This window comes from Canis lupus, chromosome 5, assembly GCF_011100685.1.
Source record: "Canis lupus familiaris isolate Mischka breed German Shepherd chromosome 5, alternate assembly UU_Cfam_GSD_1.0, whole genome shotgun sequence".
In the NCBI taxonomy this organism is placed as follows: domain Eukaryota; kingdom Metazoa; phylum Chordata; class Mammalia; order Carnivora; family Canidae; genus Canis; species Canis lupus.
The window spans coordinates 81,942,905-81,959,392 of NC_049226.1; the positions used below are offsets into that span (position 1 = coordinate 81,942,905).

The 16,488-nt window shown below is 38.4% G+C and overlaps 1 protein-coding gene across 6 annotated transcripts in view; it reads right to left on the reverse strand.

The window, feature by feature from the left end:
- Window positions 1–16,488, reverse strand: part of NFATC3 (nuclear factor of activated T cells 3) — a 139,304-nt gene that overhangs the window by 62,563 nt on the left and 60,253 nt on the right. For all 6 annotated transcript variants that reach the window (XR_005360210.1, XM_038538522.1, XM_038538523.1 and 3 more), the window contains exon 4: window positions 3,748–3,947. Coding sequence is in view for 5 of the 6 variants with exons in the window: in XM_038538522.1 (XP_038394450.1) it covers window positions 3,748–3,947 (200 nt within the window). In the remaining variant the exon portion in view is untranslated. The remainder of the gene's footprint in view (window positions 1–3,747; window positions 3,948–16,488) is intronic.

Sequence of the window (16,488 nt, forward strand, 5' to 3'; positions counted from 1 at the left end):
CTATCTTGTAGGGATCAGTTTTATGAGTTCTTAAAAAAAGATGGTTCAAAACTGTTTTATTTTTATTTTTAGATTCAAGATACTTTTTATTAGACACCTGTTGTTTCTTTCTTATTTTTTTATTGGAGTTCAATTTCCCAACATATAGCATACCCAGGTGCTCATCCTGTCAAGTGCCCCCCTCAGTGCCTGTCACCCAGTCCCCCCGTCCCCCCACCCACCTCGCTTTCCACTACCCCTTGTTTGTTTCCCAGAGTTAGGAGTCTCTCATGTTCTGTCATCCTCACTGATATTTTCACTCCTTTCCCCTTTATTCCCTTTCACTATTTTTTATATTCCCCAAATGAATGAGACTATATAATGTTTGTACTTCTCCGATTGACTTATTTCACTCAGCATAATACCTGCCAGTTCCATCCACATCGAAGCAAATGGTGGGTGTTTGTCATTTCTAATGGCTGAGGAATATTCCATTGTATACATAGACCACAGCTTCTTTATCCATTCATCTGTTGATGGACACCGAGGCTCCTTCCACAGTTTGGCTATTGGGAACGTTGCTGCTATAAACATTGGGGTGCAGATGTCCTGGCATTTCACTGCATCTGTATCTTTGGGGTAAATCCCCAGCAGTGCAATTGCTGGGTCGTAGGGCAGCTCTATTTTTAACTCTTTGAGGAATCTCCACACAGTTTTCCAGAGTGGCTGCACCAGTTCACATTCCCACCAACAGTGCAAGAGGGTTCCCCTCTCTCCACATCCTCTCCAACATTTGTTGTTTACTGTCCTGTTAATTTTCCCCATTCTCACTGGTGTGAGCTGGTATCTCATTGTGGTTTTGATTTGTATTTCCCTGATGGCTAGTGATGAGGAGCATTTTCCCATGTGCTTGTTGGCCATGTCTATGTCTTCCTCTGTGAGATTTCTGTTCATGTCTTTTGCCCATTTCATGATTGGATTGTTTCTTTCTTTGCTGTTGAGTTTAATAAATTCTTTATAGATCTTGAGTACTAGGCCCTTTATCTGATACGTCATTTGCAAATATCTTCTCCCATTCTGTAGGTTGTCTTTGAGTTTTGTTGACTGTTTCTTTTGCTGGGCAGAAGCTTTTTATCCTGATTAAGTCCCATAATTCATTTTTGCTTTTGTTTCCCTTGCCTTCATAGATGTATCTTGCAAGAAGTTACTGTGGCTGAGTTCAAAAAGGGTGTTGCCTGTGTTCTCCTCTAGGAGTTTGATGGATTCTTGTCTCACATTTAGATCTTTCATCCATTTTGAGTTTATCTTTGTGTATGGTGTAAGAGAATGGTCTAGTTTCATTCTTTTGCATGTGGCTGTTCAATTTTCCCAGCACCATTTATTGAAGAGACTGTCTTTTTTTCCAGTGGATAGTCTTTCCTGCTTTGTCGAATTTATTAGTTGACCATAGAGTTGAGGGGCCATTTCTAGATTCTCTATTCAAAACTGTTTTAAATTCACCCTGGCAGCTACTGCAACTGTTTAGTCATACGCTTTTGATGCCAAATGAAAAAGTAATATTCCAGAATAAAAGGGAAGAAGTCTACATGCATGCATTCTCATTCAGTTCTCATTGACCACCTCACCTTATTTGAAAATGTGTCAAATAGGATGTCTGGAGGCAGAGAACTGAGTTGGGTTCTTGCGTACTGTCTATGTGAACAAAGTAGATAAAAATAAGGTTTTATCTCAATTTATATTAACTTGTCTTTTCTGGTAAGAAGTAGGTAATAAGAAAAAAGAAGTAGGTAAACACATAAATTCTTTCTTTTCCTCGTCCCCTTTTTAAAAAGATTTTATTAATTTTAGAGAAAGCATGTGTACATGGAGAGGCGCAGAGGAAAAAGGACAAGCAAATTCTGCACTGTGTGTGGAGTCCAATGTGGGGCTCGATCCCATGACCAAAGCTGAAATCAAGAACTGGACACTAAACTGAATGAGCCACCCAGGCACCCCAAGATAAGTTATTTCTTAAGGCAATTCTTATTTTATAATGATAGAATTATATCACAAATTGCTATGCCTTCAAGGGTATATTCGGTTCACTCAAAAAGTTATTTAAATATGAATTTAAAGGAAGAGAGCTAGAGACCAAAATCTTATTTTATATAACTGTTATTACAATAATAGCCTGGGACAGATGTTACTGCCATTTTAAGAAAGGTCCATAACGTAGTTTGAAACAATCGTGACAAACCTGACTGTAAGTTTCAAACACCTAGTTGTGACAAATTAAAATTAAATTTCCTTTTCCGGGCAGCCCTGGTGGTTCAGCGGTTTAGCGCCGCCTTCAGCATGCGTTGTGATCCTGGAGACCCGAGATCGAGTCCCATGTCAGGCCTGCATGGAGCCTGCTTCTCCCTCTGCCTGTGTCTCTGCCTCTCTCTCTCTCTGTGATGAATAAATAAATAAAATCTTAAAAAAATAATAAAAATAAAAAAATAAATTTCTTTTTCCTCTTTTTTTCTTGGTAATAGGTCCCTATGTTGTTAGAGGTAGTAATATACTCAGGTAAAAACAAAACAAAACAAAAATCCCAGATGTTTCTTGTATATATACAAGGATGAATAATGAGATGTGTTGCATAGGTTTCTGTAACAAGCTCTTTAAAGTGGCTAACTCGGGGATCCCTGGGTGGCTCAGCGGTTTGGCGCCTGCCTTTGGCCCAGGGCGCGATCCTGGAGTCCCGGGATCGAGTCCCACATCGGGCTCCTGGCATGGAGCCTGCTTCTCTCTCTGCCTGTGTCTCTGCCTCTCTCTCTCTCTCTCTCTCTCTCTCGCCTGCTTCTCCCTCTCTCTCTCTCTCTCTGTGTCTATCATAAATCAATCAATCAATCAAGCTTTAAAAAAAAATAAAGTGGCTAACTCGGGAGTACCTGGCTGGCTCAGATGGTAGAGCATGCAACACTTGACCTCAGGGTTGTGATTTTAAGCCCCACACAGGGCACAAACTTACTTAAAAAATAAAGAGGCTAACTCAGATGGAAGTTTTCATTTACCCTTCCTCTTATCCCTTCTTCCTTATTCCTTTTGGGACTACAGTTGTGATGGCTAGAGTTCCTGTATCTTGGGGCTAGAAGTTGCGTGTTAAAATAGCAGGGAAGAAAAGACAGAGAGGGGGCCCCCCAATGACTTATGAAGCCGTTGTGTTAGCCCTAAAATGCCTATCTCTGTACCTTTTTTTATGGAATAACAAACGAAGCATCTAATGTTTAAGCAACTGCATTTTCTAACATAAAATCTAACATATAATATCCTGCATATAATCCTAACTTGAACAAAACTCTAAAGGATTCTCATTCCGAAGCTAGCCACCTCATTTTGTTTGGAAACGAGTCAAACAGTATACCTGAAGATAGAGTCAAAGTGTCCTTTAAGGAAATTTAACATTATAATAATTGTACTGCAATTATTACTTTATTGTCTATTCTACTAGACTGCAAGCAACTACAAGAAGTCCATATATATTTTTCTCTATCATTTAACATAATGCTTGGCTGGTATTACATGGTTCATAAACTTTTGGTAAATTGAATTTCTTTTCTGGAAATTTCCTCCTAACCTTATTAGCAAATATACTATGATTACTTACATAGTATTAGTTAATTTAGAACAATGAATATTTCATTTCTGTACTAAAAAAGAATTAAAAAAATATATTTTTTCTGAAAGTTGCTTTATAGAAAAAAAAAAAAAGAACTATCCATTTGAAGGTATTTTTCAAGATACCTGGCTGACATATTGTTTTCAGGAAGAAGGGGAATTTCCAGAACTTTTGTGCTGGCAATTATTATCTCTTGACTTGCAGTAGCAACAGTCTTCCCAGTGATTCGATGGACCTGGTAAAATGCGTGAGGTCGTAAATATCGATCATCTGCTGTTCCAATAAACATCTGTAGATTTATCGGCTTTTCACTATAGCCCAGGAGCTAAGGAGGAAGAAAAAATGGAAAAATACAACTTATTATTCATGTACTTACAATAAGCTTACAATGGTAAGTCTATTATATCTATAACATATATTATTGATACATAAAATGTTATTTCAAAAAGATAATAAGAAAAAGTAATAAGTGAACAATCTTCCAAATTTTAGTTTATGAATTATAGAATGTTGGGATATGTTACAAAGAGATGAGGATTTGGTTGTTTTTTTGTATAAATAGCTAGAACAATAACAATTTTGCAAAGCCTTCTTTGTAGAATGCTGTGAAAAACCAAAATGAATGCTGATTCTGTACTCCATGCAACATTAACTATCCAGACCAGACTTAAAAGACTGGTTACAGAAAGCTCCTCTAATAAGCTCTTAAAATCAGAGACAGTTTGTTTTAGCAGAAAAGAAAAATCTCAAAACCCTATTATGTATGTTACCAACTTAAAATTTCAACTGACTTAACAGGCTGAGCTATTTGACTTTCTCTGGTATTCTTCATTATTGCTGAAGAAAGTGTTGGAGGTAAAAACAGTAACCACAAAAAAGAAGGAAAATAAAAGAAACAGAGCCTGGCACTTAGGGAGACTCCACCTACCCAATCTGATGGCAGAGTAGCACCTGTCTGACCTATTATCATGCAGATAACAATTACAAACTGGAAGAAACATAAAGAGTGACTTGAAAGCATGGAGGGTAACCAAAGAAAGCACTTACTGGAAGCAAACTGACACATTTATGAAGCGAGTAAGGAAAAATGTGTTTCTCATTAAGGCTTTTTACCTGAGAAGGCCACAGACCATGCTTAAACTCCTATAGAAAATCTACGGTCTGAAGGGTCTGAAGAATTAAGGAGAAAATATAGGACAACCACAGCCTCTGGAGAGTAAGAGGGAAATCTAAGAAAGGAGACGGCCAGAGAAGGGAAGCTCCAAAATATACATGTAAGCTTTGCCGGATCCTTTGGTTGACCTGGCAACCATCCACGAATAGGTTAAATCCCAAGAAGTGTAAGGTTAACATAACTGAAATGAGATTATAAACTGCCACCAACCAGAAAGAGAAAGGTTCTGCAGGTTGACTCTAACCAAGTTAAGTGACTGCTTAGTAAGCAAAAAGAAATTCAGCATTCTAAAAAAAAAAAAAAAAAAATCAGCATTCTTTGGGGGTACATTTGGGTGTACATGTGTATCTGTTTTGCTTTTGAGTTGAGAGTTCTTTATATAATCTGAACTATTAATCTCTTACAAATAAATGATTTGCAAATATTCTCTCTCATTCTATAGGTTTTTTCACTTTCTTGGTATTGTGCACAAAAGCTTTTAATTTTTATGGAATCCAATTTATCTATTTTGTCTTTTGTTGCCTGTACTTTTGGTATCATACTTGAGAAACCCATTTCCAAATCCAAAGTCAAGAAGAATTTCCTTGATGCTTTCTTCTAAGAGTTTTATACTCTTAGGTCTTAAATTTAGGACCTTAATCTATTTTTAGTTTATTTTTTATTTTTTTAAAAAGATTTTATTTCTTTATTGATGAGAGACAGAGAGAGAGGCAGAGACATAGACAGAGACAGAGGCAGAGGGAGAAGCAGGCTCCATGCAGGGAGGCCAATGCGGGACTCTATCCCGGGACTCCAGGATCACGACCTGAGCCGAAGGCAGGTGCTAAACCGCCGAGCCACTCAGGGATCCCCTATTTTTAGTTTATTTTTGTTTATGATGTAAGGTAAGAGTCCAACTACATTATTTTGCATGTAGATATCCAATTCCCCAGCACTATTTGTTGAAAAGGACTGTCCTTTTCCCCTACTGAATAGTCTTGGCCCCCTACAGAAAATGAATTGACCATATACATAAGAGTTCATTTGGGGGCTTTCAATTCTATTTCATTGGTTTGTTTTTATGCCAGTACTACAGCGTTTTAAATACTGTAGCTTTGTAGTAAGTTACAGGTCAGGATGAGTAAGTCTTCCAAATTTCTTCTTCTTTTTCAGGACTGTTTTGCCCATTTGAGGCCTACTGCAATTACATACAAATCTGAAAATACAGGCAGCCCTGGTGGCCCAACGGTTTAGGGGTGTGATCCTGGAGACCCGGGATCGAGTCCCCACGTCAGGCTCCCTGCATGGAGCCTGCTTCTCTCTCTGCCTGTGTCTCTGCCTCTCTCTCTCTCTATGGCTGTCATGAAAAAATAAAATCTTAAAAAAAAAATCTGAAAATACACTGTCTCATTCAGCAAAAAAGGCTGCTGGAATTTTGGTAGGTATAGCACTGACTCTACAGATTGCTTTGGAATACTACTGATGGCTTAACAATGTTAAGTTTTCCAATCTATAAAAATGGGTATCTTTTTATTCTCCATATACTTATATTTTATTTTTTATCTTATGTTTCCATCTATATTTTTCTTTCAGCAATATTTTATCGTTTTCAGCATACAAATCTTGACACTTCCTTCGCTCAATTTATTCCTAATTCCTTTAGATACTACTGGAACTGCCTTTTAAAATTTCCTCTAAATAAATAAATACATACATACATACATAAATAAATAAATAGAATTTCCTCTTTAGGTTGCTCAACAGTGGTATACAGAAACACAAATATTGATTGTATGTGTTGATCTTCCACCCTGAAATACTCTGTTTATTAGCTCTAGTAGCTTTCTTGTGGATGATTTGAGATTTTCTATGTACAAGAACATCTATGAATACAGTTTTTCCTCTTCCTTTCCAATTCAAATGCCTTTTATTTTACTTCTTTTTATTGTCTAATAGTTCTGACTAGAACTTCTAGTACAAATTTGAACAGCAGTGGTGAAACTGAGCATCCTTGTTCCTAATCTTGAGAAGAAAGCTTTTAGTCTTTTACCATTACTTAAGTATGATGTTAGCTGTAGGCTTTCCCTAAATGACCTTTCGTGGTAAGGAATTTTCCCCCTTTCCTAGATTGTGTATGTGTGTGTGTTTAAATGAAAGGCTGTTAAATTTTGTCAAATGCCTTTTCTGTGTCAACTGAGACGATCACATGGTTTTTTATCCCTTCTATTAATGCAGTGTATTATCTCAACTGATTTTCCTATGTTCGGGCACCTTTTGCATTATGGGGATAAATTCCTCTAGGCAATGCTGTATAATTGTTTTAACGTGCAGTTGGATATGCTTTGTTAGTTTTTTTTTTTTTTTTTTTTTTTTTTTTATTCATGAGAGACACAGAGAGAGAGAGAGAGAGAGAGGCAGAGACACAGGCAGAGGGAGAAGTAGGCTCCATGCAGAGAGCCTGACGTGGGACTCGATCCTGGGTCTCCAGGATCACTCCCTGGGCTGAAGGCAGACGCTTAAACATTGAGCCACCCAGGCGTCCCTATGTCTGGGTTTTGTTACACCTTTAGTCTGATACCTCTGCTTTGAGATAGTGGCATCCTTGTACTTGGTTGTTTCACAAGCTTCAGAAAGATCTCTCTCGGTAATCTCCACTCCTACTTTTAGCCACCAAGTGGGAGAAAGATTTGTTCCACAGCTGTTGAAATCCATTAAACCAGCAAGGGAGCGACAAAATATTGGAGGTTGCATAAAGTCTATTTTTTAAGTATACATAGTGGAGGTATCTAGCTCTTCGAGGCAGTAGTGGAGTTTCTGGCACTCTCAAGCACTGTCAGAACAAGTTGTGGACATGAGTCACAGTGTCAGTGATGTTTTCCCTATGGCAGTATTGGGCTGGATGGCTGGACAATGCTCCAAACCACGAAACTTCCAAGCCTCAGATTTTATAATACTCTTTAAAAAAAATTCTGTTTCTGTACTATGGCTTATAAATTAGCTTAACACATGATATCAAATATAAAGTGTCTAGTACAGTGCTATCATGTAGGCAGCGATAAACAAATATTAGCTATTAGTCTGCATCCATGATTCTAGGTATATAATGTAGTCAGAGTTCAAATGTGGTAGAAGGAGTTTTAGTCCACTATGAGGTCTTTCAGGTGAACACTTTACACTCCTGCTTGTCCATTCCCAGATTTATAGTGGAATTTGTAACCAAGCAACATCATCATTGATTATCCTCTCCCCAGGAAACAACATGAAGATTTCTGCCTATTATTGGGTAATATAATTTACTTAGGATGGTTATCAGTACTGTAACATTTACAGAAAAGCAGTTAAAGCCTAGACCACTGCAATGGCCTTATAACTTCTCACTCTTGCTCCCTTACAGCCTATTCACTGTCTGGGAGCCAGAACAAACTTTAACTAGATAATTTCACCTCCTGCTCAGAACTCTAATGGCTTCCTTGCAACATTCAACTAAATCCAAATGCCCTGTGATGATTTATAAGGCCTAAGCGATTTGAACTCTAGCTAACTTGTCTTACCATATCTTACTCCTTTCCCTTCCCCAATCTGCTCTGATTATTCTGCCCTTGTTGCCTGAACCACCTAAGCTCATTCCTAACCTCAAGGCTTTCACATTTAATACTTTATCACTCTGGAATATTCTTCTCTCTGATTTTCATATTACCTCACTCCTTCAGTTCCATACTCAAATGTCAGCTCCTCAGAAAAGATCACCTTACCTAAAATACCTTATCACTATCCCCTTATCCTGTTTCATTATTTTTTATAGTATGGATCACCATGAAAAGTGTGTCACAGGGTCACCTAAGTGGCTCAGTTGGTTAAGTGTGCTATTATTGATTTCTGCTCAGGACATGATCTCAGGGTTTTGAGATCAAGCCCCATGTCAGGCTCTGTGCTCAGCAGGGAGTCTGAGATTCTTTCCCTCCCGCTCCCTTTGCTCCTCACCCAACTCATGCATGTACGCACAATCTCTCTCTAGAAATAAATAATTTTAAAAAAATGTGTTATAGGGGCACTTGGTGGTTCAGTGATTGAGTTTCTGCCTTTGACTCAGGTCATGATCCCGGGGTCCTGGGATCGAGGACAACATCGGGCTTCCTGCAAGGAGCCTGCGAGGAGCCTGCTTCTCCCTCTATGTCTCTGCCTCTCTCTGTGTGTCTCTCATGAATAAATAAAATCTTTTTTTAAAAATGTGTTATACATTTTTTTTAAAGATTGATTGATTTATGAGAGACAGAGAGAGAGAGAGAGAGGCAGGGACACAGGAGGAGGGAGAAGCAGGCTCCATGCTGGGAGCCTGACGTGGGACTCGATCCCGGGACTCCAGGATCTGGCCCTGGGCCAAAGGCAGGCGCTAAACCGCTGAGCCACCCAGGGATCCCCTGTGTTATACATTTATTTATTTAAAAAAAAATATTTTATTTATTTATGCATGAGAGACATAGAGAGAGGCAGGGACACAGGCAGAGGGAGAAGCAGGCTCCATGCAGGGAGCCCGACGTGGGACTCGATCCTGGGTCTCCAGGATCACACCCTGGGCTGAACGCAGCACTAAACCGCTGAGCCACCGGGGCTGCCCTGTGTTATACATTTATTATCTGTTTTCCTCAGTAGCATAAAGTTCCAAAAAGGCAGAAACTCTGTCTTGTTCACTCCTCTACCCCTTCTTCTTTTAACTGAGGATCTATTAGGGAAATATCCATATTGAATAGCAGTGATACTGCTTTAGCCAATACTATATAGATGACAAAAAATAAAGAACAAAGTGGCATGTATTAAACTTTAAGAAATTAGTGAAGACTTTAAAAGGCACTACAAAAAAGAATGTTGGGATGCATATGATAAAAATCAAAGAAGGCTCTATGAAGGAGGGAAAAGACAGAATCATGAAAATCAGCTAAGAGGCTGAAGCACTAAGTACTAACATCATGTGTACTGAAAGTTTAGAGTAGAAGTAAGAACATAATAGAGAATAGAAATGGAAAGGGATGAATACAATAAATCTTTCCCTTTATAAAGAGATTTTTTTAACTGACTATATATAGAATAATAAAGAGAAAGGAAAAAAGAAGCTGTAAGTTCTGAGATTCAGGGGCTCCTGGGCGGCTCAGTTAAGTGTCTGCCTTCAGGTCAGGTCATGATCCCAGGGTCTTAGGATGGAGCCCCCCATTGGCCTCCCTGCTCAGTGGGGAGTCTCCTTCTCCTTGGCTCTCTCCTCTGCCCCTCCCCCACCTAGTCACTAATGTTTTCTCTCTCAAATAAATAACCTCTTAAAAACAAAAGTTCTGAGATTCAGTATCCAAGAGAATGGTGGTATCACTAGCAAAAAAAGTAAACAAGTCAATGATTTAGAACAAGTTTGGGGGAGGGTAATGTTTTCACCGTTAGTCTTAGTATATTCAAAACAACAGTGATACAGCTAGTTGGAAATGTGAGGCTATATAAGATGTATATTCTTTTAGCCAGCCACGTTACTGAACAATAAACACAATGCTTTGCTATCTATTTTGATAACAAAATAATACAATCTATTGTGCCTTAAAAGGATGACGTTTGAAATCTATTTTTCTTTTGTTTTGACATAAGCATGCACTATGAAAGTTCCAGTATAGCAATACTCTGAGGACTTGAAATACACCGAGTTTTAACTGCAACACTGTGATTTGCAGTGTCCTAAGTGAAGTGTGAAGTGACGTATCACCTATGTTCTTTTTCTTTTTTAAAGATTTTATTTAGGGCAGCCCAGGTGGCTCAGCGGTTTGGCGCCTGCCTTCAGCCTGGGATGTGATCCTGGAGACCCGGGATCGAGTCCCACGTTGGGCTCCCTGCATGGAGCCTGCTTCACCCTCTGCCTATGTCTCTGCCTTATTCTCTCTCTCTCTTTCTGTCTCTCATGAATAAATAAAATCTTTATTTTTTAAAAACATTTTATTTATTTATTCATAGAGACACAGAGAGAGAGAGAGAGGCAGAGGCACAGGCAGAGGGAGAAGCAGGCTCCATGCAGGAAGCCCGATATGGAACTAGATTCTGGGACTCCAGGATCACGCCCTGAGCCAAAGGCAAATGCTCAACCACTGAGCCACCCAGGCGTCCCCCACCTATGTTCTCTATCTTAACTACTCTGCCATCTTTGCACAACAAAAACAGCCATAGTCAATATATAAATGAATGAGCATGGCAACATGAGTGAGGTACATTACAAGCATTTTATGACAAGGGGCCAGAGACTGAAATTCCTGTCAATGCATGAGATAATTAGTTCTTCCAAGTACAGAACTAGCCTATGTTGCATAGAACTTCAGAATGTCCTGTATATATTTATATATATATATAGAAAAGTTTATGAATTTAGAATCCAACTCCTTAGTATATATAAAAAAAATTGCAGTTTTAATACGTTTAATGAATGTAACTACCATATAAATCGAAGAAAACTTTACCAAGAGTTCATCGTTTCAGAAAATCATGTCATTGCCAGTAATGCTACTCCCTAATGGAATTTAGGTTGCTGATTAACATGTATCTGCCTTCATATCTGCAACACCTGCAGTGATACTGCAGGTACAAATATCTAACTATTTCATTGTCTTCTACAGTCAATATCAAGCCTTTTCATTTTGAAACACAATTATTCTGTTATAATGTAGTTTTTAAATTTATTTTCTCATACTATCATAGCATTGTTTCGATATTCTTAAATTTATCCATGCAGGTTAATAAAATAGTATTAAAAAATATTTGTTTTGTTTTGTTTTTTAAAGAGTGGGGTTGAATATGATCATTAGTCTGGAAGATTTGCCAAGTCAAGAGGCACACAGGTATTTTCTCTTGACCAGTCTGTCTAAAAATCAAATCTTTCAATCGCCTGTCTCTGAAGAATAAACTTGTTAATAAGCATTTGAGGAGTTGAGAAAAGGGGTGAGCAGTCTCCCTATTCAGTATGTAGACTTTCATTATGCCACCCCTCTTAACCCGCTCCATTTTCTGTACAGATTCTCAAGCTCTGCCTTCAGTAATTCTAGAACCTTGAATCTCTACTTCATTCCTTCTGAAAAGTAAATCTGCAATATTCTCACAGGGTAAGACAGTATTTATCATGTGTCTATGCCACATAAGAGAAAAATCTGGGAAGTCTAACTACTTCTTTTATAGACTTTCAACCAATCCTTTTGTTTCCAGATCCAGCTCACATCCCACTTTCAGAGATATTCATTGCCTCAAATTTCTGAGACTTTCCAGGATTTTTTGCTGTAAAATGATTTTTTATTGATTCTTTCTATCCAACAGGCTTAAGTTGCAGCTGTCTAAACTCTAATGAAAGTAAAACACATGTGTTCAATTTACTATATTAAACTGGAAGTTGCAGTTCTCTGCAAATACTTATATAGTCAAGAAATCGATCAATATTCTCTTTTTTTTTTTAAAGATTTTACTTAAGTAATCTCTACACCTAATGTGGGGCTCAAACCTATAACCCCATGATCAAGCACTGCACACTCTAGGGCACCTGTGTAGCTTAGTTGGTTAAGTGTCCAACTCTTGATTTTGGCTCAGGTCATGATCTCAAGGTCGTGGGACTGAGACCTGTGTCAGGCTCTGGGCTTAGCAGGGTTTCTCCTTGAGATTCTATCTCTCCATCTCCCTCTGCCCCTCCCTCCTGTGCACACTCTCTCTCCCTAAAATAAATAAATCTTAAAACGAACAAAGAGTTGACCAAGCCAGCCAGGCACCCCTCAATATTTTCAGGTGTGATTTCCTTTTATATATTTTCATAGAATAAGTTGATAAATTTTATATAGCTTTAATTAAATTGAAAATAATCCATGAGGGACGCCTGGATGGCTCAGCAGTTGAATGTCTGCCTTCGGTTCAGGTCCTGTTCCTGGGGGATCCAGGATTGAGTCCCATATTGGGCTCCTTCTGGGAGCCTTCTCCTCCCTCTGTCTATGTCTCTGCCTTTGTGTGGGTGTGTCTCATGAATAAATAAATAAAATCTTAAAAAAAAAATCCATGAAAAATAAAATGCCAACACAATCAGAATTAAAAAAAAAAAACCTAGGTAAATTAACTAAAGAAAAAATTGGAAACGTATGGTTAATAAGTGATTAGCTACTCCTTTCTGCTATACCTGTTGCTCTTTCATGTTTAATCCAATTGAACAAATTGTTCCATGGAACCAAATGTTCATCTACATAGAGGAAGAAATAGCAACAATTTTGCCACTCTCCTCTAAGTATTGTGAAAGGGACAGGGGTCCATCTAGTTATCTCCAGAGCATAGTACAGTACTTAGCATATTACAGATGCTTGTTCGATCATTGTTGAATGAATGAATTTTGGAGTAAAGAGTACAATTTGGTGGAGCAAAAGAACCATGAGGTTAGTCAACAGAATTACTTAAATTAGAATAGCCACTAAAGTAGACTGTTCAAAAAATAGTTAAGTCTAAAATAGAAAATACAAGTAAAAATTTTATTGCCATCTAATAAGCTACCCAAATATCACATAACGTACCAGTAAGTACTATATACCAAAGTATCCTAGTCATATTAGATGACTCACATTAATACCCGCTTGGCAAAGACATAAGCCACCTGTCCTTTATACTTCGATAGTAAAATAAACCAGTGATGGGGGAAGGTAATCATGCATATAAGATTTCAAAGGGAATATATTTCATAACACGTACTTCAGTCAGCATCTGCTCCAAGCATATGTATACTATATAGCATATGAAAAGTACAGTTTCTCCTATGTATCTTAGGGATTTTAAGGAGTCAAATAAATTAGATTGTCTTCCCACTTCATTTTCAGATAAGCATTATGTTGTAGGCCATAAACAAATTATTGCTGCTACTACTACTCTCAAAAAATTTTCTTCTAGGATCAGTATACCTCTCTTCAGGCCACCCTCCGCTTTGGAGAAGAAAGTAAGCCAAGTTGTTTGTTATGTTTCTGTATCGTTTCCATAGCAAAGGTCTGTGCCTGCTTAATTTAACTAAAGCTGGAGTGTTAAAGCCCGAAGGTCACTATAGGACAAACTAGAGTAGCTTCAATAAGAGGAATTCTATTATCAGTTCTGCTAAATTACTTGGGGGTAGGGAATCTGAATATATTAGAAACATGAGAACACATTATAGAGATACTAAAAACACAAAATTAAATTTCCATAAGTAAACTGCTTCAAACTGAAAATGTGCATGTAACAACATATAAACAATCATCACCTGGAAAAGGATCTTGGTGCATGAGGAAATACAATCTAAATATGAAAAATTTCTATAATCCCCATTTTTATTTTTTAAAGATTTATTTATTTATTTCAGAGAGAGCGAGCAAGCAGGGGGAGGGGCAGAAGGACGGGAAAAGTGAGAACCTCAACCAGATTCTGCTCTGAGCATGGAGACTAACTCAGGTCTTGATCCCACAAGCCTGAGATCATGACCCAAGCCAAAATCAAGAGTCAGATGCCAAATGAATGAGCTATCCAGGTGCCTCGACAATCCCCATTTTTAAAATTTCAGTAATTTTTGAGGTAACATTCAAAATGTCCATGCCTTGGGGCGCCTGGGTGACTCAGTCTGTTAAGCATCTGCCTTCAGCTCAGGTCATGATCTCTAGGTCCTGGGATTGGCCTGTGTCAGGCTCCCTGCTCAGTATAGGAAGTCTGCTTCTCCTTTCCCCTCTGCCCCCCACCAATGCACACTCGCTCGCTTTTTTTTTTTTCGCTGGCTCTCTTAATTTTTAAAATGCAAAATATCTATGCCTTAATAAAATGATCACAGTACAATAAGATGTACATGTAGTTTTTTTTCATTTGTTGTTTTTAAAAGATTTTATTTATTTGACGGAGAGAAAGAGAGCACAAGCATAAGAGGCAGACGGAGAGGGAATCTCTTAAAAAAAAAAAAAAAAGACAATGTAGTCATTAGTCACACTTCTACCAAGTCTTGAAATGCTGTTAATGCATCTAAAGAAGTGAATTTCTAATTTTGATTAATTTTTTAAAAGATTTTATTTATTTATTCATGAGAGACACAGAGAGAGAGAGAAGCAGAGACATAGGCAGAGGGAGAAGCAGGCTCCATGCAGGGAGCCCAATGTGGGACTCGAATCCGAACCCCAGGATCATGCCCTGAGCCAAAGGCAGACGCTCAACCACTGAGCCACCCAGGCATCCCTAATTTTGATTAATTTAAATTTAAATGCGGCTAGTGACTACTGGATTGGATAGTGCAGTTCTAAACTCTTCCCTCTGCTTAATATTTTTCCTTTCTTAATATCTACCTTTTCTCTGGCTAATGATTGTTTATTAATGAGCTATCAACTTCCTCAAATAAGTAATGCCATTTCAACCCATTCACCTATTTGCTTTCTTAAGGATATGAATTTCCTCCATCCTACTTTATCGTTATTATCTCATTTGCAAGCTTCACCAAACTGTAAACTTCATGGGAGAAGGAAACATGTCTGATCCCCCCCCCCCCCAAATTCCCAGCTATAGCAGCAGACTGGCTTCAATCTATTAAATAGCTGCAGATCATATTAACAAATAAGATTATTTACTTCAGGGACACCTGGGTGGTGCACAGTCGGTTAAGCAACCAACTCTTGGTTCAGCTCAGTAGTGACCTCAGGGTTGTGAGATTAAGCCCTGTGTCAGTGTCTGCATTCAGCACAGAGTCTGCTTAAGATTGTCTCCCTTTCCCTCTTCCCCCAACTCATGCACTCTCTCTTGCTCTTATTCTGCTACTTTTCATGAGCGTTCAGAGCAGTGATCAATGTTTACTTAGTATTAACTCTGTGTAAAGTACTATGGCCATAATAGGTCTAAGATTTTTACTAGGGATTATAAAGGTAGTAGAAACAGCACGTGACTTTAATTCAGGGTTTCTAAAAAGGCTTATCTGGAGAATTAAATGAGACAATGTGAAAGTGTTAATAAAATGAAAAGCACTATGAAATTATAACTTATCTGTAATACAAGAGGCAATATGGTACAACAGAAACCAGAACAGCAGAGTCAAAAGACCTAAGTTTAAGATCTCCATCAATTATATCACGTGTAATCTCAAATCTCTGGCACAATGTACTTGCCTTGCCCTTTTTTTTAAGGTTTTATTTATTTATTCATGATAGACATAGAAAGAGAGAGAGGCAGAGACACAGGCAGAGGGAGAAGTAGGCTCCACGATGGGAGCCTGATGCGGGACTCGATCCCAGGACTCCAGGATCAGGCCGGGGGCCAAACGCAGGCGCTAAACCGCTGAGCCACCCAGGGATCCCTGCCTTGCCCTTTTCAAAGAACTTTTGTGAATATTAAATATAAACTATGAGAAAACATTTTATAAACTAAAAAGCACCACAAAAAAGTGATTTTTTTCTGATTAGAAGAAGCACAAATAGGGATGCCTGGGTGGCTCAGTAGTTGAGGGTCTGCTTTGGCTCAGGGAGTGATCCTGGAGTCCTGGGATTGAGTTCCACATCAGGCTCCCTGCATGGAGCCTGTTCTCCCTCTGCTTCTGTCTCTGCCTCTCTCTCTCTCTGTGTCTCTCATGAATAAATAAAATAAAAATTGCAGTTGTACAAGATAAAAAGAGCTGTAGAGATGGATGGTGGTCAAAGTTGTACATTTAATACCACTAAATACCACTAAATTGTATATGTAAAAATAA